This window comes from Uranotaenia lowii, chromosome 1, assembly GCF_029784155.1.
Source record: "Uranotaenia lowii strain MFRU-FL chromosome 1, ASM2978415v1, whole genome shotgun sequence".
Lineage (NCBI taxonomy): Eukaryota > Metazoa > Arthropoda > Insecta > Diptera > Culicidae > Uranotaenia > Uranotaenia lowii.
The window spans coordinates 161732479-161758207 of record NC_073691.1 but is presented as its reverse complement, the minus strand read 5'-3'; the positions used below and the strand labels follow the sequence as shown (position 1 = coordinate 161758207).

Genomic DNA, 25729 nt, shown 5'->3' with positions numbered 1-25729 from the left:
AAATTTTTGATTCAGCAAAACAACATCATTTTTATATCATTAACAGAACTTAACGAGTTTGAAACCGATATTTAGAGTGTTGTAAAAGTTTTGATTCATGTAAAAAAAAATTGAAAACGTTTATTCATTCCGTTACGATTTTGCTAATTTCTCTCAAACATTGTTCATTGGGTACTGGAAGAAGTTTGTTATTAATTGAGATTCAAAAGATTTCCTTCTCTCTGGCGCTCACGCCAGATATCTCTACGAACAAAAATTCGAATCTTTAACTCAAACATCAAATCCGTATTGTTGAATGGGTGCGAAACTTGGTGCACATATGCGGTAACGACGTGAAAATTGCAAGTATTTGTAAACCGCTGCCTGCGGCATATAATCCGGGCTTGGTGGCCTGGCAGCTGGATCTCAAATGAGGAACTACATCGCCAGTATCATCAAATCCTTCGATGCCTCTCTGGATTCCATTCAAGCGCCTCTCTGCAAATCTCGTTTTCACCTCTTCGCAGCGTGTGCTCAAACCATCTCCACTTAAGCGGGCCACAGACTACACAACATTTGTAAAAATGCGATGAAATTCGATGAAATTTTGTCGCTGTGAGCACGTTTTGCATAGTGTATGGCACTGCTTGAATGAGCGCCCAAACGGTTGGAGTAAAATCGGTCGGGATCGAAATATTTTGTACAAAACATTCTCCCAGCCGGGGTGGAGATGTTTGTTTTAATTGCTGTTGCTGTTTTCGCCAGCAATCATTTGTGTTCGCGTGAAACATGTTTGTATAGTGTGTGGGCGAGCATAGATCAAACGCGGAATCATCAAATTTGTACAGGCCAATTTGTGTAGTCTATGGCCCGCTTTACGTTCCCGAATTGGGCTTGAGCCTGCTAAAAAGAATAAAGCCTGCTCTTTACTCCTATACAGATTTCCATAAGAATGACAGCTTATTGGATTGGAATTGGAGTGAAGGCTATTTCTCTCTCTGTTTCACACACGAGAAATCGTATACCGGGATTGCGAGCGCACCCATCGCCCATCACGATTTCTTCACTCCAATTAGCTGTTTATTGTTTATTGTTTATTGTTTAAAACATCAACGGATCACATGTTGATCCTAATGATTACTAACTAACAAATTAAAATTAATATCAACATAAGACTACACAATACTTCATACACTTAAAATTTTTCTTCGGAATACGTTCCTTGAGACGTCGAAGTCGAAATGTTCGGAAAACCGATTAAAAGTTTTTAGAATGCCGATGAAAGCGCTGTTAGCCCCGTAATTGTTTAGGCGAATTGGAACGTAGAGCTGCAGGTTCTGGTTTCGTAATCCTCGGGGTCGTACGCTGAGAGGTATGGCCTCCAACAGTTCGGGGCAGTCGATTCTAGATGTTAGAAGGTCCGCTACAACTAGAGCACGTGTAGCATTTCGGCGTGCTTGAAGCGTATCTAAGCCTATGAGACGGCAGCGGCTTTCATAGCTTGGTAAACGAGACGGATCCTGCCAGTTTAAGTGTCGTAGAGCGTACCGCAAGAAACGCCGCTGGATAGCCTCGATTCTTTCAGCTCCGTTCTGGTAGAAAGGGCACCAAACAGCTGAAGCGTACTCGAGAATAGAACGAACTATGCAACAATAAAGACTTTTCAGGCAGTATACGTCTTTGAAATCTTTGGCCATACGAAACAAGAAACCAAGGCTTCGAGAAGCTTTGTCGACAACATAGTTCGTATGAATCTTGAACTCCAGCCTTCGGTCGAGAATAACGCCCAGATCGTTGATATGGTCCACCCGGGTGATGGTTTGGTCTCCGAGGATGTACTCTGCATGAAGAGGATGCCGCTTACGGGTAAACGATATTACCGAGCATTTACTGCGGTTCAAGGGCAAGCAGTTGATATCGCACCAGTGAGCTTAAGCGGTGAATTGCTGTTGGAGGAAGTTGATGTCGTCTTGGCCGTTTATAGTGTGAAAAAGTTTCAGGTCATCGGCATAAGCGAGCTTTGTGTCACTGAGGAGCGAGAGTACGTCATTAAAATAGATCACGAAAATGATCGGTCCCAAATGACTTCCTTGAGGCACTCCTGAAGAAGCAACGAACTGCCTAGAAAAGGATTCACCAGTACGAACGGATAACTTTCGTCCCATTAAGTAACTCCGGAACCAATCCAGTAGGGAACCACAGAAGCCTAAACGTTCGAGCTTTGCGATTGCAATTTCGTGGTTCACCTTATCGAACGCAGCAGAGAGATCTGTGTAAATGGCGTCTGTTTGACTTTTCTTGGCAAAGCTGTCCTGCACGAACGATGTAAAGCTCAGTAGGTTTGTAGTCGTGGATCTTTAAGGCATGAACCCGTGCTGATCGTTGGAGAAGTGATGCTTGCAAAATAAGAAGATGGGATCCAAAACAACTAGTTCAAACAATTTGGCGATCGCGCATAGAGCGGAGATTCCACGATAGTTGCTCACGTCTCTCTTATCTCCCTTTTTGTGGACAGGAAACATGTGAGCTTCTTTCTACAATGAAGGAAAGATTCCGCCGTCCAGCGATGATTGAAAGATATGCCTGATAGGTGTCAGCAAAGATGGCATAAAACGCTTCAGAAAGGTAGCTGGTATACCGTCCGGGCCCGTAGAAGATGAATTTTTTAGCTTAGCTGTCGCTTTTAGGATGGCTGCGTCGTCGACCAGAATACCATTCAAAGATGACCCTAGGGGTGATATATTCAGTACATCTCTGGCCAGTTGCTCCAAGGAAATTCCCCCAGTTGTGAAAATACTAGAAAATTTCTCGGCAAAAAGTTCACAAATTTCTGGATCAGAATTCGCTGTGTCGCTGTCGAGGATCATGTAGGACGGAAGCCCTGGTTCTTTCCGTTGATTTTTTACGTGCTTCCAAAACGATTTCGGACTGGTCTTGAAATTCCTTTGTAACCGATTTAGATAATTCAAGTAGCTACGCTCACTGACTTTTTTATAAGCAGAGTTTAGTTTGCGGTATTCTCCCTTAGTGTAAGGGGATTTGTGCTTGTTCTGGTTTCGGAGTGCACGTTTCTTGGCCGTCTTCAGTCGCCGCAGTTCTTTAGTGACCCAGGGAGCCCGTAGATCAGTAGCTACCCTACGTTTCGGAACATGGCGATCAATAACGTAGTTAAGAATGTTCGAAAAAGTCTCAGCAGCTGCATTTGGATCAGAAGGATCGAGCTCAACTTCCCATTCGATGGACTCAAGAACGAGAGATATAGTTTCGAAATCCACGTTCTTGAAATCTTGATAGAAGGATGCCGTTTTCTTCACTGGAGCATATCTCCTTGCAGCAGCGAAAGAGACCACTAAGGCTGGGTGATGTGGAACAGCTTTGACAAGGGGAGCGGGAGCTAAGTCAATCGTCGGAATCCAGAAACCTTCGTTAACGAAACAGAGGTCGAGCTGTCATTCTTATGGAAATCTGTATAGAAGTAAAGAACAGGCAAACTGTCGACGAGAGTTTTGACTGGGACCAAGTAGGACGCTGGCTCGGGATCGTCAACAGTGGAGGTATTTTACCACGGCCCTATGCACCGGAGGATCGGCGCGGGACCGTTAAGTAAGTAATATCAGTTGTGCAAAAGTATCGAGTGTACCCTTAAAATGGGTCGTTTGGGATTATATATACACCTCCCATCGTGTGAAACCTTCAAATCTTTACCTATTGTTCAGAAAACCCCTGACCCTCGGATCACTAACATTTCAAATAGCCTTATAAACATGATTTGGATAAAAAAAGAGAGAATGGCGACACGCTACTCACATCGGCAATGTTCTGCAGCAGCGGGGCCGCGATGAACACAACGTACGGGGTGAACTCGGCTGTGCGTAGTATTTTTAAGGCCTGCGGTTCCACGTCCAGGATCGCCATCTTGCCGTCCGCGTGGATGCGCCGTATCGTTTCCAGCTTGGTGCCGTACATGGCGTCCTCGTGGGTGCCGTACTCGAGGTACTCGTTGGCCGAAATGTCCGCCATCATCTCGTCGTGTGATATGAAGTAGTAACTGCGACCATTCTCCTCATCGGGCCGGGGCGGTCTGGTGGTGTCTGTGTGTCAAAGAGAAAAAAGATGGTTAATGGTTCTGACAAAATCATTCTCCGGTCAAAGGGAGATGGTGTACTCACGTGGTATGGGGTAAGCGTATTTGTCCGGGTACTTGGCTATGAGGGTGTTTTTGATATGACGCCTGCCAACGCCGTGCGCTCCGAGAAGTACCAGGGTTCGCCGTTGGAATGCCGGATCGCCCACTAGGAGACAAAAAATAGATTTTTTTAGAGGAAATTTGTCTAGCAAAAAAAAGAAAGTCCCAACTTACCCGGAACCTTGACGACTTCCTCGTAGGTCACCAGATCCAGCTGATCGAAAACGGCGTTGTGCTTGGCAAGGTACTTGTCCCGGCACTGCTTCTTTTTACGGCTAAATATTGAGCAATTAACTGCTTCGGAGTTGGAGAAAAGAGCACAGGGAAAAGTTTGTCGCTTTAGCAATCAATTAGCCCACGGTAAGCACCCTAGTGAGTGTCGAGATTAGATGTTAAGTGCGAAACTTGTTGGAAGATGTGGATAAAATATAGCTGCTGGACGTCAAAAGAACGAATTGAAAAAAAAAAACTCACAAGACAAGAAGTTAGCCAAACAAACACAAAAAACCTGCAGTAACAGCCCGTGGCGATTCGTGCCAAGATAAAGAAACAACTACTTAAATCTACTTCTACGCTAGGGAATGCTGCATTGAAAGAGTTTCATTTGAACTAAAGAAGCATGCTTTCGAGTCCGTTAAGATTCTGGCAAAGAACGTGATTAAGTTTCGCTATAAATTATGCCATTCTGTCTCCTTCGAGGGGTTGTTCTTTTCTCCGGAGCCATTCAATGAGCTTACTACTACTTTTTCGGTGGCAATAAGCTCCCGGAAAGTTTTAGTTTCGCTCCACCTCCGCCATTCCGCCGAATGTATAGATGGTCCCAGATGGGAAAACAGGACTTCAGTGTGCGCGCGGCTCCATCGGTGATGATTCGACGATTTTCCCTCAGGGGTCCAAGGGAGTCAACTTTAATGAGCCGGCAGAATCGTGACTTTGGCTGCAAATCTTTCTTGTCGCTTCGGTGCATCCTGGGGCCATCGCTCGGCTAGCATCGGAGAGAAGGCTGCAGATGCCTAGGAGCTTTTTTTCTATTGTATTTTAAATTTAAAATTCTTGATTTGGCTTCCATGTTAGAGTAGATTTTAAATTGAAAATTAAGATTCAGAATTCAGATTCCGAATTCAGATTCAGAATTCAGATTCAGAATTCAGATTCAGAATTCAGATTCAGAATTCAGATTCAGAATTCAGATTCAGAATTCAGATTCAGAATTCAGATTCAGAATTCAGATTCAGAATTCAGATTCAGAATTCAGATTCAGAATTCAGATTCAGAATTCAGATTCAGAATTCAGATTCAGAATTCAGATTCAGAATTCAGATTCAGAATTCAGATTCAGAATTCAGATTCAGAATTCAGATTCAGAATTCAGATTCAGAATTCAGATTCAGAATTCAGATTCAGAATTCAGATTCAGAATTCAGATTCAGAATTCAGATTCAGAATTCAGATTCAGAATTCAGATTCAGAATTCAGATTCAGAATTCAGATTCAGAATTCAGATTCAGAATTCAGATTCAGAATTCAGATTCAGAATTCAGATTCAGAATTCAGATTCAGAATTCAGATTCAGAATTCAGATTCAGAATTCAGATTCAGAATTCAGATTCAGAATTCAGATTCAGAATTCAGATTCAGAATTCAGATTCAGAATTCAGATTCAGAATTCAGATTCAGAATTCAGATTCAGAATTCAGATTCAGAATTCAGATTCAGAATTCAGATTCAGAATTCAGATTCAGAATTCAGATTCAGAATTCAGATTCAGAATTCAGATTCAGAATTCAGATTCAGAATTCAGATTCAGAATTCAGATTCAGAATTCAGATTCAGAATTCAGATTCAGAATTCAGATTCAGAATTCAGATTCAGAATTCAGATTCAGAATTCAGATTCAGAATTCAGATTCAGAATTCAGATTCAGAATTCAGATTCAGAATTCAGATTCAGAATTCAGATTCAGAATTCAGATTCAGAATTCAGATTCAGAATTCAGATTCAGAATTCAGATTCAGAATTCAGATTCAGAATTCAGATTCAGAATTCAGATTCAGAATTCAGATTCAGAATTCAGATTCAGAATTCAGATTCAGAATTCAGATTTAGAAATCAGATTCAGAATTCAGATTCAGAATTTAGAATTCAGATTCAGAATTCAGATTCAGAATTCAGATTCAGAATTCAGATTCAGAATTCAGATTCAGAATTCAGATTCAGAATTCAGATTCAGAATTCAGATTCAGAATTCAGATTCAGAATTCAGATTCAGAATTCAGATTTAGAATTCAGATTCAGAATTCGGATTCAGAATTCGGATTCAGAATTCAGATTCAGAATTCAGATTGCGAATTTAGATTCAGAACTCAGAAGTCAGAGGTTCAAAATTCAGATTAGAATTCAGATTCAGAATTGTGTTTCAGAATTCAGAAGACCACAATTCGAGAATCATTCACTGAATCTGTTTGGGTTTCAGTGTGTTCTGAAAACCCACAGAATGTAATTAATTTCGACGGTCGCCATGAAAAAACAATTTTTTTTCCGTAAATAAGTGTTCTTTGTTCCATTGAGAAAAAGAACGATACAAAAATTCAGAGTTAAAAATTTTTCGACTGATTTGTCCGCTTCTATTTTACATTCTTCTCTTGTTTGGTTGCTGACAAGCAGATTTTTGGAGCCAAAAAAGCAATATGATTTACGACGTGCCCGACATGAACCGTTAAGCGTCGCGATTCGAAGTATGACAAATGGAAACCACAAGCATTATCAGCACATATTTATGATGAAAATCGAAAAGCACATATTGGCAAGAAGGAGAAAAAAAACACCAACGATAAAATATAGCTAAGAAAAGCAGAAAATGGAAACGTGAAAAGCACTAGTAAGTTTGTTCAATCGAAATGAAAAGCAGCGCGAAAGCAAACGTCGAAAGCCAGCTAGCCAAGAATAAAAAAAAACGAAGCAAAAATGCAAAGAAAATAACGAGAAGGTTACCAAAAAAAAACGAACAAAAAAAATAGCAATCATTCGTTCGTTCCGAGCAATTGGCGGTTTGGAAAAACATAAATTTCGGAATTCTGTGTGTAATCGGTTTTGCGGCAAAAAGTTTCGAACTTGATTAATTGTAATTGTTCTGTTCTGCAATGGTTTCATGATGGTTATGGTCTCAGCTTAATATCGATTTGAGTTTCTATGTTTTCTCTCCGGGAGGATTTACGGTTGACGGAAACGCGATTTATTTTGTGTTTATGTTTTCTCGACTATTTTCAACGATTTTCGCTGTTTTTATTTATGAGTGAGTGAGAACTGTAAGATAATTCCGTAGACCAATTTAGGTGTTAAGAGTTTTGGAGATTTCCGAAAAATTGTTTTCTCTCGAAAAGTTTTCCACTTCGAGTCGGTTCAATTCGACATTCTTGTTCCGGCCGGTGAAGGATTGAACCATTTTGCTCGAGTGATTTAAGTACTAGATACGGCATAACAATGTACAGAATTTTGGATATATACGAGTATATACTGGTGTGGAGTTCAGGCTGAGATTATTATACGGAGGCAGATTTGTTTTATATCTAATACCTGTAGATCCATCACATCCTTCGGCGTGTGCTGAGCATCCGGGCCCAACCTCTCCTACAACAACGCGAATGGTGCGAAAACAGAAAACGAACAGTACACGGAATAGTATAGTTCAACATTGGTGCATTTGATAAGGCCGGATAGGATAGAGTTAGGTAGTCAAAGATTATATACAGTCGATAGAAGGCATTTTACCGAGCCAAAGTCGAGATAGGGGGAGTTTGGGCGTTTTGATACTGATTTTACAGAGAGAAAACGAATGTGGCTAAATTGAAAGGAATCCCAAGATAAGACATTGCCTGAGACATTCATTGGTAAGGTAAAAATTATCATCGTTTTGAAAAAAAAAAACTAGTTTGAGTCCTGTTAAAAAAATTGCTCTGCAATCTCAAATTGCAAAAATTTGTTGTGCAATCGTAACGTGTATGCAAGAGTGAAGAAAAACAATAACGATGTTACCAATCGCTAGCACATCTGACCTCTTCAGTATCAAGGTTCAAAAGTTTGATTTCCCGAAAGGCAAAAGGCCTAAACTGCCAAGAGGTATTGAAAAGTCATAAATGGCGAGAAGCTTAAAAAAACCTTCATAGGCAAGAGATATTCGAACGCCCAAAATAACGAGAGGCTTAAGCCCTGAAAGTTCAAGAGGCATTTGGAGGTACCCGGAGAAGCAAGAATTTTTATTAGCCTTGGAGAAGTAAGAGGCATTTGAACGTCCTTAAGGGAAAAGAGATACTTGATCGCTTGAGAGAGCAAGCACCCGGTCATTGAACATGCCTAATGTTGTTGTTATTTTAGCAGACCAGGATCACGAGTATGCAACTCGAAAGGACGCGTTTGACGAAGATATTTCAGATTTAGCATTTCTGATCAGATTTCAGCTTTGAAGCTTCCATCTTCAATAAGACTGTTCAATAAAGTCTGGTCGAAATAGGGCGAAACAGGTAGAAATGGATTGAGAGTAGATCACCTGCCTTTTTTCCAATCGACTTCGATCGATTTCTACCAGGTTGAAACGAATCCTCCTGCCGAGCTGGATTGGTTTCGACTAGTTTTGATCGATTTCAACTTGCTTCATTGAGAAACGACCTGCCTGGTTTCGACCAAAACATTGGCTCATTGAACATCTACCAAACCAAACAGAAGTTTTAAAGAGGTTTATACAGGAATCGTGTCGGGTGCATAGTCGTGACCAGGTTATGTCAAAAAATTCAAAACCTGAAATATCAGCTGTTCGTTTGACAAGTGAGAGAACGGCTGAACAATACTCATTGTTTTGATTATATCAAAACAAAAACAATAGCTACCTTACCACGGAATGTCTCAAGTAATTGGTTTGCCTACTTAACTCCTTCAACTTTATGACTTTTGTTTTCCTCGCAAGACAAGAAAATTCGAGAGAGGTTTGGAGAGAAAGAGGGATAGATTTCCTAGAGTAGTTGTGTCCTTGAGATGTACAGGAGTGTTTATGTGTATGCGTGTATGTGTGTATGTATTTGTGTTCAGGTAAATAGACAAAAGCTTCGGAAACTTAATCCATTGTAAAATTTGTACACAAACAAAATCGGAAAGGCAAAACACGTAGCAGGAAAAGAGCGTGGCTTTTGATTTTCAATATTTTTTACAACTTTTTGTAACCTAAAACCATGAAACGGAATTGTTTCAACACACGCACACACACACACACACACACACACACACACACATGTAGAATAGAAAGAGAGGGGAAAATCAACTGGGAACATAAACAATAACTGCAAAGTTTGGTTTAAAGATTCTAGAACAGGAATGCACATATACACACACATTTAGAGCGTGATTTGTGTAAATGAGGGTGTGGGTTCAAAGAGTAAAGGTGATGTTTTTCTCATTTGTTTTTACCTAAAAATTGATGATGATCAGGTGGAACTCAGTTTGATTTATTAAAATCTTCAGGATGAAAAAATTCGGTTACTGTTTGTTAACTACTCATCAGAGCCATCTTTTGGCAAACATCGGAAACACATAGATAGTGAAAAAATCTGACTTTTTCAATAAACTCAAAACTGAACAAAGCAAGCTTATTTAACAAGGTGGATGTCGTGATTTTACGAATCTCAATTCAGAGATTCACTTGAACACGTCTGTCGCTCACAAGAATAGATCAATGACTGACTTTGTTTTGTTTGTTTGTCATGTGATGCCAAAATAGCAAACGTTGTCTTCGAAATTCATTTTATTTTATTTTTCTTCAGTGTTGCCGAATACAAAGATTATTTTATTTTATTCTTAATTAAATTTGATTTATTTTCTGTATATCCTTCATCTCATCCCTACATTCCTTCTCACCTCTATTCTCAATTAAAACTGTTAACGCGTCAACTTTTGTTTTTTTTCTTTAGAGTTAATTTTTTTTTACCAAATATCCTCTATTTTTATTCCATATTCCACATCTTTATTCTCCATCCTACAAATTTTATTTAATTTCTGCTTATCCTTCATCTAATCTTTACATTCCTTCTCACTCTTTTCTCTATAGAATCTTTCATTTACAGACTTTTGTTTTTCTAAAATACAAAATTTTATATCCCAAATATCCCCCATCTCAATTCTTCATTCCATTCTCTGCAAAACCTTTTCAAATCTTAATTTTTTTTTTCATTTCATCCGAAAATATTCTTCACAAAAGCCTTCCCAATTTGTGCTTTCCCTGTCACTCTGCTTTTATTTACCAGAGCCGGAACAATCCGCAAAAAAAAAACATTCTTAGCAACAGCTTTCTCAAACTGTGCTTTCCTTAATTGTCACTCTGTCTCTGTTTACCAGAGCCGGAATAACTCGATAGCAGTGTTCGGCATCGCTAACTGAAAAGTGAGCGGCGCTAATTATATCGCTATCTCGGTCAAAATTAGCGATCGTTAATTAAAACCGCTAAATGTTGCGTTAAAGTTATCGATCTATAATAAACCGCTAATCGCTAATCGATAGTAAAATGTTTTGAGAAAGATAAGCAAAACACAAATTTTGCAGTCATCTTTAATTATAATATTGACTAGAAAAGTTTTTAAATGATATCAATAGGGGCAGTTTTCGAATTTATTTTGTAATATTCCTGATATGGACAGTTGCGTTAGTCCACTTTTAGTTTTAGTATGCGTTTTTGGTGGAGAATAGAAAGAAAAAAAATGAATCAAATTTTTGAAACTATTCACCCGTTTATTAATTTTTTTTCATCAGTTAATGCAAAGATTCTCTTCAGGTAGATGTTTTGTTTTGTCCGAAATTGTTTTTCATTTTTTTTTAACATTAATGCTCAAAGATTGATGGATTTATTGACTTATTTTGTTCTTGAAATTTCAATTTTTCACAACTTTTTCATCTCTTTTATATTCAAAGAAGGCTTATGGTTAAGACATAAATTCAAGTGAAGATAATTAAAAAAGACGCTTATTCCTATATGATTCCAGTCAAAATCGAGATCGAATAGCTTCTGAAATCCATCTTTAAAGAAAATTTAAATACCTGATCGGATTCAAAATTTTAAATCTGAAGGATGCCGAATTTTTTATCCATAAGTCTATGGCCAAATTAACACTTCAAAGAGGTAGCGTTCGTTCTTCAGTTAGCGGAACTTTTTTATCCGTTAGCTGAAGAAAAATATAGCGAGAAAATTAATTCGCTAACCGAAAGTTAGCGGACTAATTAGCGATTAGCGGATTAGCGTTTTTGTGCCGGCCACTGCTCGATAGCATTCTTAGAAACAGCCTACCCAACCAGAAGGCTTATTCAAAACAAACAATCAGCAGCAGTAGCCTTAAAAATCCAAAACAAAATAAAAAATCAGAAGCAGCAGTCTTAAAAATCCGTGCTTCTTAAGCCAACTCTGTCCTTTTTCCACCAGAAGGCCAAATTAAAACAAACAATCAACAACAGCAGCTTTAAAAATCTGCGCTTCCAAAGTCAATTCCATCTTTTTCCACCGAAAGACCAAATCTAAGCAAACAATCAGCAAAAGCTGCCCGAAAATCTGCGCTTCAAAATCTATTCTGTCTTTTTCCAAAGGGTGGCCAAATCAAAACAAACAAGCAGCAGCTTTGAAAATCTACGCTTCTAACGTCAATTCCGTTTTTTTTTTATCAAAACACATACACTACAATGCCAATTCCGTCTTATTCCACCGGAAGGCCAAATCAAAACAATCAGCAGCAGCAGCAGCCTTAAATGTCTGCGCTTCTTGCGGCAATTCCGTCTTATTCCACCGGAAGGCCAAATCAAAACAATCAGCAGCAAATAAGGGGTCGTTTGAAAGAGAATATTTCAGCCGTCCTTCTTGGACTATTTTTATTTCGATTCCCCCGGTTTTCTCCGTTGAAATTTCATCATGGCGGAGGAATATTAATAAAAACATTTTTGTGAGTCACTGTAATAGGTGTTGTGAGCCTACTTGGTTGAATAATTATAATCGATAGATTTCCTTTAATTTAACTACGGTATAAGAAAAGTTCAGTATCAGTATTTCGAAAGCAACTTATTGTCTTTTTCAGTGAGCGTTTTCGATCGAAAACGCTCACTAAAGAAGACAGTAAGTATCCATCGAAATGCCGATATCTGAACTTTTCTTATTCCGTGGTTGAATTAAGGGGGAGTCTTTCGATTGCTTTAATTTAGTAGCTCTGTGAGGATTTGAATAACGAGACTAATTGGATAATTATCTTTCAATAATTTTTCATCGATTCCACTTAACAACAAAATCTAGTTTTGTCGCATCGTTGAGCTATTGAAGAAATAAGATTTTTCACGTTAATTTTCACTAAAACTGTAAATGGGCCTTTAGATATAGATGTTCCAAATAAAACAGTATGAATCAAATTTGTCTAATACACATGGTTCTAGAAGAAAAATTATGGATTGTTTTTAATCAAGAGTTCCTTGGCTGAAAAAAAATTCATGTAAAAACCGAAACTTCTCAGCTTGTCGGTTGTACAGTTAAACAAGACGATTAACAGGTAAATATTTTCTTCCGGAAAGCTTTACCGGCTCCATTTTCCCGGATGGTTCCAGGAAGCAATCATTCGATATTACCATGGAGCTTGAATGGGGCAACCAAAAAAAAAAAACTGAAAACTTTCGTCTTTTTTTTTGCTCTGGATGCTACCAGTAGAATAGTTTTCTTCTTCCGCTCCGAACCGAAAGGGAAAGATTAGCTTTCGGAAAGCAGGAAAAATCTATGGTGTGCTCAGCTTTGTTGGATGCAAGCAAACGAGGAACGAGACTGATTTACGGAGCGCCCTCCTTTTGGATTGAGCTGTCACGCTTGAAGTACAAAGATTCTATATTCTGGAATCCGAGAAAAAGCTTCTGTTTAGCTATAATTTTATGTTTTTGCATAAATCCTCAAAAGTTCCCAGCTTCCTTAACTTTCAAGAACCTTAAATTAATTGGAGTTTACTCTCAACAGCCAATTTTTTATAACTTCCATCTGATGTGAAATTCAAAATTCTTAACAAACGTTCCAATCTATTAACATTTTCATGGCCCTAGAAAAAAAGGAGTCCGTCTTCCATGACTTGGTTCCATTCATCCTGACTTGAAGCTTCACCCGGTAATCCAATTCAATTTTCCAACTGTGAGAAGGAAAAAAAAGCTGAAAAGGGCCCTGAATGTCACCGAGAAGATCCCGGTTAAGGCGTTCCAGGTTATACCTATAGAGCCGAAAACAACTCGGTCCGATGAAGCGAAAATTGTAAACCCTTGGTAGCGAGCACCAAAAAAAAAAAAAAAGAATCGAAAAGTGATACTCTGGTAGACTGTAGGGAAAAAAACTTGTAAAAAGTTTGTGACCCGGTTCTGCTTCGGCGTTGCTTTACTAGATTCAATAAAGACCAGAAAAGTGAGCAATTTGTACTGTGTAGTTGAAATATTATGCTAGGGAAGTTAACTTTAAATGTAGAAACCTTTTCAAGAACAATCTAAGGCTGCTAGATTTGGTACAGATGCATTTTTATCTGTTAAAAATTATTACTTTTTGAATGAGTAATTTTTTTGTCAATTAAAAAAAGAAGCAAACTATTGAATGAAGGAGTAGTTTTCGAAAACATGTTAAATTCAACAGGTTTACAAGCATAGATACCACTATTTTTATTACGTTGATGACCAATACAAATTACACCCAAAAAACAAACAGCACAGACTTGCGGAGTTCCGTGATTCAACCCTTTTGAGGCTCTATTCCATACTGCCCAACTGACATCATCGTTAGCTAGACACTATATGGTTCAGTTGGGCTAGCGATTGCTATCGCTAATGTTGAGAGTTTGTCTCTCATACGCACTCGTTTGTCTGCTAGAACTAGGAGCATATCTAGGATGGTACATTCTCCCCTTTTTCAAATTTGACAATCCTTTATGTTATTTCTTTATTTTGTTATTATTTACTAATTGTCATCGATGGCCATGGGCTGAAACACGGTTGTCATTTTGTAATAAATTATTCCCATTGGTCTAGCGACCGCTTTTACTCTTCTAGGGGATTATCAAATCTCATTTCCTTTTCGGAGCTTATTACACATCTCTGCCCACTACTGGGATTTTACAACAACCTCTGTCCGTTTTGTATTAGTTGATCACCCAGGTGGTAAGTCCTTTTTACGGATTGCATTCCAAGGCACGGCGAGCGACCGAGTCCCCTCAGTATGCTCCTCTGGGTCCATGGGTACAATTGGACGACTCATGATACTAAGTACCCCTACGCCATAAAGTCCAGTTCGAGTCAAACTCCAGCATATATACCCTGCCTCTTGTTACAATTCAAGACTAAGGACCTCTCCTCTAACGACTCGAGGTCCGGCCTTTACTCGCAACTCGAGACTAGCTTGGTTTCCACGAATATCGTGCGCTCCGCCTCTGTTCGAGTCAACTGCAAGAGACCAATGACCTCTCCTCTAACGACTCGAGATCTTGGCTCCGCCTGGCTTGGCTCGAGGCCCTCTCTCTGCCTATTTCTGGGACTTTATGACAACCTCTGCCCACATTTGGAACTTAACGACAACATCTGCGCTAACGGGACTTTTCATAAATGCGATTAATTTACATAGTATTCCGTCTTACGACATAACTTGACGAACATAATTCCTAAAATTCACTCGGTTCATAGCAACCGTTCTCCAATTTCTCGGGCACCCCACGTTCGCCAGATCACGCTCCACTTGGTCTAACCACCTCGCTCGTTGCGCCTCCGCTCTTCTTGTTCCTACCGGATTCGTAGCGAACACCTGTTTTGCAGGACAGTCATCCGGCATTCTCGCAACATGTCCCGCCCTGCGTATCCGACCAGCCTTCACCACCTTCTGGATACTGGGTTCGCCGTAGAGTCGCGCGAGCTCGTGGTTCATCCTTCGCCTCCACATTCCGTTCTCCTGTACGCCGCCAAAGATGGTTCTTAACACTCGTCGCTCGAATACTCCGAGTGTACGCAGGTCCTCCTCGAGCAATATCCATGTCTCGTGCCCGTAGAGAATAACCGGTCTAATGAGCGTCGTATACAGGTTACACTTCGTGCGAGGGCTAAGTCTTCTCGACCGCAGTTGCTTGTGGAGTCCATAGTAGGCACGACTTCCGCTGATAATTCGCCTCCGGATCTCACGGCTGGTGTCATTGTCTGCGGTCACCAGTGAGCCGAGATAGACAAAGTCTTCGACTATCTCCAGCTCGTCGCCGTCGATCGTGACCTTGTAATTACTGGACAAGCGGGTTCGGTCGGTCTCGGATCCGCAGGCCAGCATGTACTTCGTCTTGGACGTATTAATCATTAACCCAATCCTTCCTGCTTCGCGTTTCAGTTTGCGGTAGATCTCCTCCACCGCCGCAGATGATCTGCCGACTATATCAATGTCATCGGCAAAGCAGATAAGTTGACTGGATCTGTTGAAAATCGTGCCCCGCATTTCGCCCACCGCTCGTCGAATAACACCTTCTAGCGCCACGTTGAACATCATGCAGGATAGACCATCACCTTGTCGAAGCCCCCTGCGCGATTCGAATGAACTCGACAATTCACCCGAAATCCGCACACAGCACTGCGTTCCATCCATCGTCGCCTTGATCAGTCTGATCAGCTTCCCGGAAAAGCCGTTCTCCATGATTTTCCATAGCTCGTTACGGTCGATCGTGTCGTATGCGGCTTTGAAGTCGATGAATAGATGGTGCGTAGGGACTTGGTGTTCACGGCATTTTTGGAGGATTTGCCGTAATGTGAATATCTGGTCCGTCGTAGACCGTCCCTCCATAAAGCCGGCCTGATGACTTCCCACGAATCTGTTTGCTTGTGGCTTTAGGCGGCGGAGTAGGATTCGGGACAACACTTTGTAGGCGGCATTGAGGACAGTGATCGTTCGGTAGTTCTCACAGTCCAATTTGTCGCCCTTCTTGTAGATGGGGTATATGACCCCCTCCTTCCACTCCTCCGGTAGCTGTTCTATGTCCCTGAATGCGATTAAATATTACTTTATTCTGGACTCCGTCCCTCCAAATAGAAGGAGAGACGCCAAACATATACACTGGCATTGATCGGCAATGTAGAGTCCCGAGTTGTAGACTCTATCGATGTCCAAATCCAGACTGCCGCCCAGCTGACATCATGGCTTGCTAGACACCTTAGGGTTCAGTTGGGCAAGCGATTTCTATCACTGATGTTGTGAGTATGTCTCTCATGCGCACTCGTATGTCTGCTAGAACTAGGAGCATATGTATCTTGGATGCTACAAGGCTCTGTTTTCCTTGATAATGGCGAAAACCACAGTCGAAGCTTTGGGCAAAACGGAACTGGTAATGGATCTGGTAGCTCGATCGAGATCGAAACGCTATTGGAGGGTGAGTAAGTCCTAAATAGACTCATAGTGACTTCATGTGGGTCTGAGTACAAAGCCAGGTAGAGGGTGCACCGAATGATTCTACCGTAATGGTTTTTTGAGGTCGAAGTTGGACCGGGTCCCATCTAAATTTTCCGTGGAATCTAACGAAAGTAGATCTGATCAGTAGCTGTCTCAGAGAGCTGCACATAGCAAGAAACTATTGCTAGGCAATCAAGAAAGATAAGGCATTATCCTGCATCGGGGAGTAAATATTCGAGTAGTGCCTTCCTACGGATGAAACTTCGGGGATAAGAATATACCTTCTTTGCAGCGGACCTTGGAGAAAGGAGGTAAGCCACTGTCAGGGGAAATCCACGGGTAGAGAAGTTCCCGATCGGTGTAGTTGTAGTCGGTGTATTTAGGATGTCTTCACTGATGAAAAACACCCGAGTAGTAGCGTTCAAAGTCCCGAATGTGTGCCGTGACAGGCACGTGTCGAAAAAAGGCTCCTCTCGATCTGCACACGACGAGCAGAAAAAGCTTTAAAAGAGGCCATAACTCCTAGGGTTATCAGCCAAAGAGAGATAAGAAGCCCGGAACACGGTCAGAGTAGACTGACCCCATCTATGGGGTGCTGTCGAGAATAGTGCTTCCGACATCATGTTTTGAAGCTACAAAGATAAGGCAACATCCTCTGCGTAGTGGATGCCGTGGGTGCGCCGCGTTCGTGCGTAGGATGCTCCACCTTTGAGAAGTATCCGAGTAGGTTCCCAACGGTCGAAGCTGCGGGGATAAGACTATACCTTCTTCGCAGTGGAAAATGTTGGAAAAGGGTTAATCCACTATAGGGGAATACTCACAGGAAGAGTTGTTCCTCGATTCGAGTCGGTGTAGAATGACGTCTTCGTCGAAAATCATCCGAGTATTTGCGTTATGTCCCACGCGTGATCTTGACAAGCGCGAGTCTAGGATAATCTGCTCTCGATCGACTCACGGCGGGCAAAAGGTGGCGAACCTCGAATCCTGGGAAAAAGAGGCCGGACCTCGAGTCGTTAGAGGAGAGGTCTGACCTTGAGTCTTCAGGAGGTGAGGTTTGTATGGTCAACCACGAGTCTTTACCATAAGAGTTTGGATCTCGAGTCACAAGAGGAGAGATCAGGCCTTCAGTCAACTAGAGAAGGGCTATACGTGTTTACCTCGAGTCATTACGAGGAGAGGCCGAGTCGTTAGAGAAGAGATCGGGCCTTGAGTCGTGCAGAGGAGAGATATGTGAACGTCAACCTCGAGACGATTCGAGGAGGGGTCGGATCTCGAATCGTAAGAGGAGAGATCAGGCCTCGAATCGCGAAAGGGAAAGGTTTGTATGGACACCTCGAGACATTGCGAGGAGAGGTCAGTTCTAGTGTCGTGAGAGGAGATTTCAGGCTTTGAGTCGTAATAGTGAAATTCCGATAGTCGCTGCTACAGATCAATAAGCCGAGTGGAAGCTGTTGGAAAGGTTCTAAAGATGATCATGAACTCGATCCATAGACTCGAGAAGAAAGTCAGAAACCTCTTCTGTGTCGTTGGACGTGCGCAATGCCTTCAATACTTTCAACTGGGTAGCAATTGTCGCTTAAAAATAAGGACACCGATAAACTTACAGGGACAAACTTGTGCAAAGTTACATTCAGGGTCACAGGCTTTAGTGCACGAAGAGCGAATGACTCAAACAAATTAAGGTCATAGCTGAAGTACCGCACGGGTCTGTACTAGACTCGACAGGTTCTTCGACAGAATCCGTAAAGCTGTGAGCTTCATAGGCGATAAAGTGGTACAAAGCTGGCTGCAGTCTTACGATACAGGAAGCTAAATGGTGATGATCTTAGAAGACGTTAAGGGCGAACATCTTGAGGATCCGTAGTTGTTCTGCGGAGGTCATATCGAGTATGGTCACGTCAACTACTCGAAACGGAGATGCGAACTGGAAACCGATCTTAGAAATACGGTGTTAAAAGCTGAAGCTCAACAGCATGTAAAGGTGATTGAACTGGTGGATCATCAGTGCGTATGTCGAAGACGGTATGACAGAAGTCATGCCCATTTCGGGTTTGCATGGTGGTGGACACTTTTCGCTGTTTATTGGAAATAAAGGTACCCTCAAGGCGGAAAAAACACCTTTCTAGCGTCCATGACCAACTGAAAATGGTGAAGTTGGTGGCTACAGGACGGTTTTCCTGACTGATCATGGGTACTTCATGAAGTACTACTGCAGGTTTCGACATGTGGCCTAGAAGTTATGCCTGAGATGACTGTTGACCTGAACACGTTTTGTTCACAAGTCCAAGGTTTGAAGAGCTAGGCATGACAACCGACAACAAACTGCAGAGAGTGTTTGCTGACTTGGTAGATGGTCAGCAACCCTTGGAGTTGGAGACTGCAGAAAATCGCGATCACCGTTGGGATGCGTCTGATTAGAGAACCTGTAATCCTTTGAAACGGAATAATCGGACCATACTTAGAGTATCGGAGCGGACCTTGACTCAAGACAAAAGGTTATCAATGAAGAAATGGATCAAGAAATTCAAAATCTTAGTGCTGACCTTATTGAGGTTAACTAGTCTGCGGTTGCCGTAAAACTAATCTCATCAATATGTGGATACTGAAGTGTCAGTTGTACTAACGATTGCTAATTTCGTTGATGAGCTCGACTATCATGCATTCTCCCAAGAATGTGAGATCAGAAGACATATAGTGCGTTTCCAACAATTTTTAAGAAACTTCGTTGGTGAACTGACAGCAGAACACAGACTTCCGACATTCTCCAACATCATGTTTCTTTGTCGAAGTCGTAGGTTCGGACTTCCCACGTAAAACTTACTGCTGGCGCAATAATTTGTACTTTAGGATGTAAGGATGCAAAGGGAAGCTAGTATCTCAAAGGCCGTTCGTAAGAACAAAATGCTAGTTATGGCTCACAATTCCAACATTCAAAACTCTACAAAACCATCATCTTATTTATCAGACACTTCAAAAACTTTTCACGGGCAAGCTACGTGAAAATGTGCATAGATTTTTGCTACCCTGAAAATCAGGTTTTATCTCTGTAAATTTCAGCAACAAACAGAGATCACGTTGCAAATCAAAAATCACATAATTTTCATAAGATTTGTTCCTTCACATAAATTTTAGGTGAATGAACCATTCAGAGTAACTTGAATATCACATAGAATGCACAAAAAACCCTCTGTTCTTGGCGGAATACTGGATTTTCACGTAAATATAATGTGTCTTTGTTTTGACAGTATTCAACAGTGTGAATTTCTCGTTAGGATTAGATGATTTTTATCAGCTTCTAAGTGCTTCACATAAATCAGGAAAAATTACCTAATGAGTGGCTTCGTGAAAATCCTGGTGAATTTCATGTTCCGTTTTCGTCTGAGTGTACATATGAGCCATACCCCCTTATTCTGCGCCGCGCGTGAGGTGACGATAGTCGAGTCGAGTCGGAGTCACGTGAGTCTTGTCACCTTTTTCCCGAAGCCGATGTGACAGACCATACGATTTGTTACTCATGGTGACTACTAGATTAGGATAAGAACTCAAAAAGTTCATTCTAAAAGACGTTTCTCACCTAAAGCAACTACTGGAATTGGTTGACTCGAATATCGTCACCTCACGCGCGGCGCAGAATAAGGGGGATAATCTCGGATGTATGCTTGTTTTTTCTACTTAAAGTCTTTTGAAAAAACGCCTTGGTACGATTTCTATCCTGAAACTAATTCTTTTGTAAAATAATGAGGGGATCCGGGAAATTTCTCCTCTCCAACATCACTGTGTGTTAGGTTGATGTCAATACAAGTTCAAAGTTTGAATAAATTGAATTCAAAGTATTCTTCAAAATTTCTTCTCTGTCTCCTTCAAATGCTAATCCGTCAGGTCCGAACCCTAACCGATTACATGAAAGCATCAGGGAAACTTTCGGGCAAATTGAATAAACACTGACTGGCCCCAGAAAAATTTCAAATATAACATCATGAATTTAAAGCGAAGAAAATGAAAACTGCGAAAACTTCGAAACTCGAGAGGAAGGTAAACTTTCTGGGTTCGGGTTTCTTTCCTGGTTATTTGGTCTATTTTTCACATAAAGAAAGAGAAAAGCGGTAAAAAACTGCACCAGTTCCAGCTTTTTCTCGTCCCATTCTGTCGTCTTTTTTCTCGGAAGCATTGACAGAAAAAGACGGACCCACCGGCTGAGTGTCTGGTTTTGGGGCAACAAATTTACTACCAAGCACACCGGCTGGATTGGCACTTCCGGGATCCAGATGCTCACTGGGGGTAGCAACAAAACTGTCCTTTGTGAAGCTACAAGAAGTTCCAAGTTGTTGAAACGTGTTTCTTTGCTTCCCAATGTTTGTGGCAAGCATTGAATGCATTGATTCTAGAGAAATTTTAACGAAATGAAGTCTAGGGAAATCACATCCCGGAGGGAATTTTTTCACAAGACTTGATTCCTTTTCGGAGCTCAATCTTCTACAAAAGCTACGCTGAATCTAAGATTCAGAATTTATTTTTGCATTGAAACTGTGTCACATTTATTCACAGATCGTATAGGACAGTTTTCTGAATGAAAAGCAAACTTCACAATGTACAGTTTGTGGAACCCGGGGTTGTCGATGATGTCTTTCTATGTTGATTTTTTTTATCCGAAGCCTTTAAGAAAAAAAAAGTTTGAAGAATCCATTTAGGATGCTTAAAAAGTGTATTAGATTTTCGGGGGATACAATTTGAGCGGTATGAATATTTATCATTTCGGCAGCAGCGGCAACCCCAAAAGCGCCATTCGGAAGCAGGAAGAGCAAAAGGAGGACCGATGAATGTTGTTTATATTAGGTACTTGGGTTGAGCCGAACGACTACTTTGAGCCTGGTCCGGAAGAAAACAGCAGAAGTGTGCCCCGAATTTATGTTTGAGGGACACAGATTCCGGAACGGCTTTCGGGCACGATTTAGTTTTGTGAACTATATGTGGGCTATAATCTGCCGTTTAATGTTATTTGGAAAACGCCCGGAGCCTTCCAATTCTGTTGAATTGAGGCTATAAATTGTTTCGAAAAATTTTAACCCGCTCGAGACGGATTTGTAGTTATTCTGAAAGAACGATTGTTCAAAATCCCAATGTTTTCATACTGTTAGAATTTAGCGATAATAAAAAAAATTCCGAGTATGATTTGGATTTATACTTAAAACAACGGAACTTTGAGACTGGTTCAGCAAATTTAGAATAATTCAGCCTTTTCTTTCAGTACGTTTACCGGAAAATTTTCCTATATTGGTTTTTCTGTCCCTGAATAGTGTCTTCGTACAAGTATGTGCACATGTGACATTTTATTCGGCACATTCGAATTCTTTAGAAGCTTCCACATTTGGACATTCGATGGGATTTTTCGTTTCAAGTGCTGCCCAAGAATATTCAATGCAAAGTGGGTTGGTCCAGAAGAAATATGTTGAAAAAAGGGGTTTACAGATTGAAACATATCTATAAACGAACCTTCTTTTCTAACTTGTTAAGAATTTTCAACTTTCTGTACATTCCCGGAGAGATTTCCGTCAAGAAACCAAAAAATGCGGTAAATATAGTTCACAAAATGGGATTTGGTTTTTTTTTCCTATTCTTAAACTGAATTTTAAGTTAAATTTCTTGACCGTGTAGCTACACGAAAAATTGCGCCGCACCTCATTTCTCGTTCGTGAAATTTCGTAAACAGGACCTGCGAACTGTCACCACAAAAGGGAGTTACGTCACCGTTTTGTTGTTTTTGTTTGGATCCGGCCGCGAGTTTTTATCTTAAAAGATTACAATTACTTTCAAAAAGTGCTCAGCTTTTTGCTGAAGAGTTTAAAAATGCTGCAGCGAATTTTTATTTGCCTGACCTTGGACTAGGTAACGATTTTACGGGAAAATAATGCAAAAAAACTGAGACTACAACAGCTTATATCATTGATCTACTTCAATAGAACCAGACACAACCCATGAGTTATCTAGCAACCTGTCATATTTTTCTTTTTAAAATACCAATAAAAACCAAACATTGGAGGAAAGTCTATTAAACTTCAGATTTTTTACTAATTGGAAGATTATATCGTTCCTTCAAACGTCAATTCATTCAATCTTAAGTAATTATTTTTAGATTACAACCGAACTTTGACGACTCAGTGAATCTAAAAAAATGTTTTTATTACAAAAATATTGGATGTAATAATAAGATTTTGTTGAAAACGCTGGTTTTAGTGGTGGAATAGAGTTCGTCAAGCCCTTTAACAACTACCCACTACATTAGCGATAGCTATTTGTCACTTCTCACTTCTTATATTCCCTAACCGGGAAACTACTCCTTTATCAACGAGTGCTTTGATACTTTTACCCAGAATATCTGGCAACACTGCTGAGTTACCACAAACCTAGTTTGAGTTCTTTAGCTTCACAGTGTGATGATGTAAATATTTGTGCCGTGTTTACCATCATCAGCAATGATCGATTCTATTGATCGCAATTACGAATTGCATGGAACGAGCAGGGACCAAAACAAACATTTTTTTGGTTTTGCCGGTAGATCCGCAAATTTCCTCTGCTGTTTTCAAAGGATTCCGTTCGGAACAGTTCCGAAATCGTTGTAGAGAATAAGATGAGAGATATTAATGAATTATGTAAATCTAACAGAAAAGTAGTCTAAATCAAATAAAACAAGTGGAAATGCTAGAATGGCAACCCTGCGGAAGCTGGAAACGAACGTTCGTTAAGCCAAAACCAGAAATAACGGTCGTTAACGGGAGAAAGAGAGGAATGAATATCACTGCAAAACTGAAAGGGATAATGCAATCATTGGTCGGGATTGATAAGTCAGTTTACAGAAGGATTTCACAGAGAAAGGTCCGTGTGCGTGGTTTTTCCCCGGGAAGAAAAAGTCTGAACGAGAAAGGATGGCGAATGGGACAACCATGATACCAACATCCAAATATATGATCGAAAAACGAAGGCAGAATGTATAGGAAACAATATATTAATTGTGGAGATTAGATGAAGGATGTACATAATTAAAATAAAAGCTACAAACAAACAAAAAGGTGGCAACACTGATATAGAAGCTTTAAAATGTAAACCAAAACAAAAATCAGTTATTGGTCTAATCTTGTGAGAGATGAGACAGTTGTTGGAAAGCTGGGACGGTATCAGTGTCTTCCGAATAAAATGGGAGACATTGAGATCGTCTCTAGACGAACACTCTCCTAGTGCGGACTAGCCTGAAAGCGAGATTCTGAATTATGATTCAGATTACTCGTCAGCTCGTGACAATGACGTACTTGGTTGGTATCATGAGCGCAGATTTGAAAGGCTGCTGCTTTGTATGTTTGAATCGATGTCGGGAAGCGCAAATTTTAAAGGCTGCTGCTTTGTTTGTTTTGAAAAAAATGCCAATTCCGGTGAAAAAGACGGACTTAAGAAGCACAGATTTGAAAAGCTGTTGCTTCATTTGTTTGAAATGATGTCAGTTCCGATAAATAAGATGGACTTAAGAAGCACAGATTTGAAAAGCTGCTGCTTCATTTGTTTGAAATGATGTCAGTTCCGATAAATAAGATGGACTTAAGAAGCACAAATTTGAAAAGCTGCTGCTTCATTTGTTTGAAATGATGTCAGTTCCGATAAATAAGATGGACTTAAGAAGCGCAGATTGGAAAGGCTGCTGCATTATCCACTTAAAATGATGTCAGCTCCGGTAAATAAAATGGACTTAAGAAGCGCAGATTGGAAAGGCTGCTGCTTTGTTTGTTTTGAAATGATGACGGTTCCGGTAAAAAAGACGGAGTGAGGAAGCGCAGATTGGATAGGCAGTTGCTTTGTTTGTTTTGAAATGATGTCAATTCCGGAAAATAAGACAGGCTGAAAAAAAAAATAGATCTGAAAGGCTGCTGCATTATTCATTGAAATGATGGCAGTTCCGATAAATAAGATGGACTTAAGAAACGCAGATAGGAAGAATGTTGATTTTTTTTTTAAATTAAGTCAGTTCCGGTAAAACAGACAGACTGAAGAAGCGCTGATTTGAAAGGCTGACGTTTTATTTGTTTTGAAATGATGAAGGGCTGCTGAATTGTTTTTTTTTTAAATGATGCCAATTCCTGAAAATAAGACGGACTTGAGAAGCGTACAATTGGAAGGCCTGCTGCTTCATTTGTTTGAAATGATGGCAGTTCCGGTAAATAAGATGAACTGAGGAAATGCAGATTTGAAAGCTGTCGCTTTGTTTGTTTTGAAATGATGAGAGTTCTAGTAAGAAAGATTGACTTAAGAAGCGCAGATTTGAAAGGCTCCTGCCTTGTTTGTTTAAAAAAAAAAAAAAAAAATCAAATTCCAGTAAATAAGATGGACTTAAGAAGCGCAGATTTGAAAGGCTGCCTCTTCATTTGTTTTTAATGATGTCAGTTCCGGTAAATACGACGGACTGAGGAAATGTAGGTTTGAAAGGCTGTCGCTGTGTTTGTTTTGAAATGATGCCAGTTCCGGTAAGTAAGGGGGTCTGAAGAAGCGCAGAGTTCAAAGGCTCTTGCTTTGTTTGTTTTTAAAAAATGCCAATTTCGGTAAATAAGACTGACTTAAGACGTGCAGATTTGAACAGCTGCCGCTTCATTTGTTTGAAATGATGACTGTTCCGGTAAATAAGACGGACTGAGGAAGTGCAGATTTGAAAGGCTGCTGCTTTGTTTGTTTTGAGATAATGACAGTTCTGGTAAATAAGACGGACTGAAGAAGTGCGGATTGAAAGAGCTGCTGCTTCATTTGTTTGAAATGATGTCAGGTCTGGTAAATACGACTGATTTAAGAAGCGCAGATATGGAAAGCTGTTGCTTTTTTTTGTAAATGATGCCAGTTCCGGTAAATAAGATGAACTTAAGAAGCGCAGATTGGATAGGCTGCTGCTTTATTTTTTGAAATGATGACAGTTCCAGTAATTAACACGAACTTAAGAAGCGCAGATTTGAAAGGCTGCTGCTTTATTTGTTTTGAAAAATTCCAATTCCGGTAAATAGGACGCACTCAAGAAGCGCAGGCTTGAAAGACTGCGCTTCATTTGTTTGAAATGAATACAGCTTCAGAATATGACGGACTGAAAAAGCGCAGATTTG

At 40.4% G+C, this 25729-nt stretch overlaps 1 protein-coding gene across 8 annotated transcripts in view; it reads right to left on the bottom strand.

Annotated features, from left to right (window-relative positions):
* The window catches only part of LOC129740721 (peripheral plasma membrane protein CASK), a 214080-nt gene that overhangs the window by 10636 nt on the left and 177715 nt on the right, over positions 1 to 25729 (bottom strand). For 3 of the 8 annotated variants that reach the window (XM_055732492.1, XM_055732495.1, XM_055732496.1), the window contains 4 exons: positions 7739 to 7792; positions 4340 to 4459; positions 4149 to 4271; positions 3787 to 4070 (listed from right to left, as the gene is read on the bottom strand). In XM_055732492.1, coding sequence (XP_055588467.1) covers positions 3787 to 4070; positions 4149 to 4271; positions 4340 to 4459; positions 7739 to 7792 — 581 coding nt within the window. Of the gene's footprint in view, positions 1 to 3786; positions 4071 to 4148; positions 4272 to 4339; positions 4463 to 7738; positions 7793 to 25729 lie in introns of all 8 variants that reach the window. The other 5 variants (XM_055732491.1, XM_055732493.1, XM_055732498.1 and 2 more) reach the window with 3 other exon arrangements.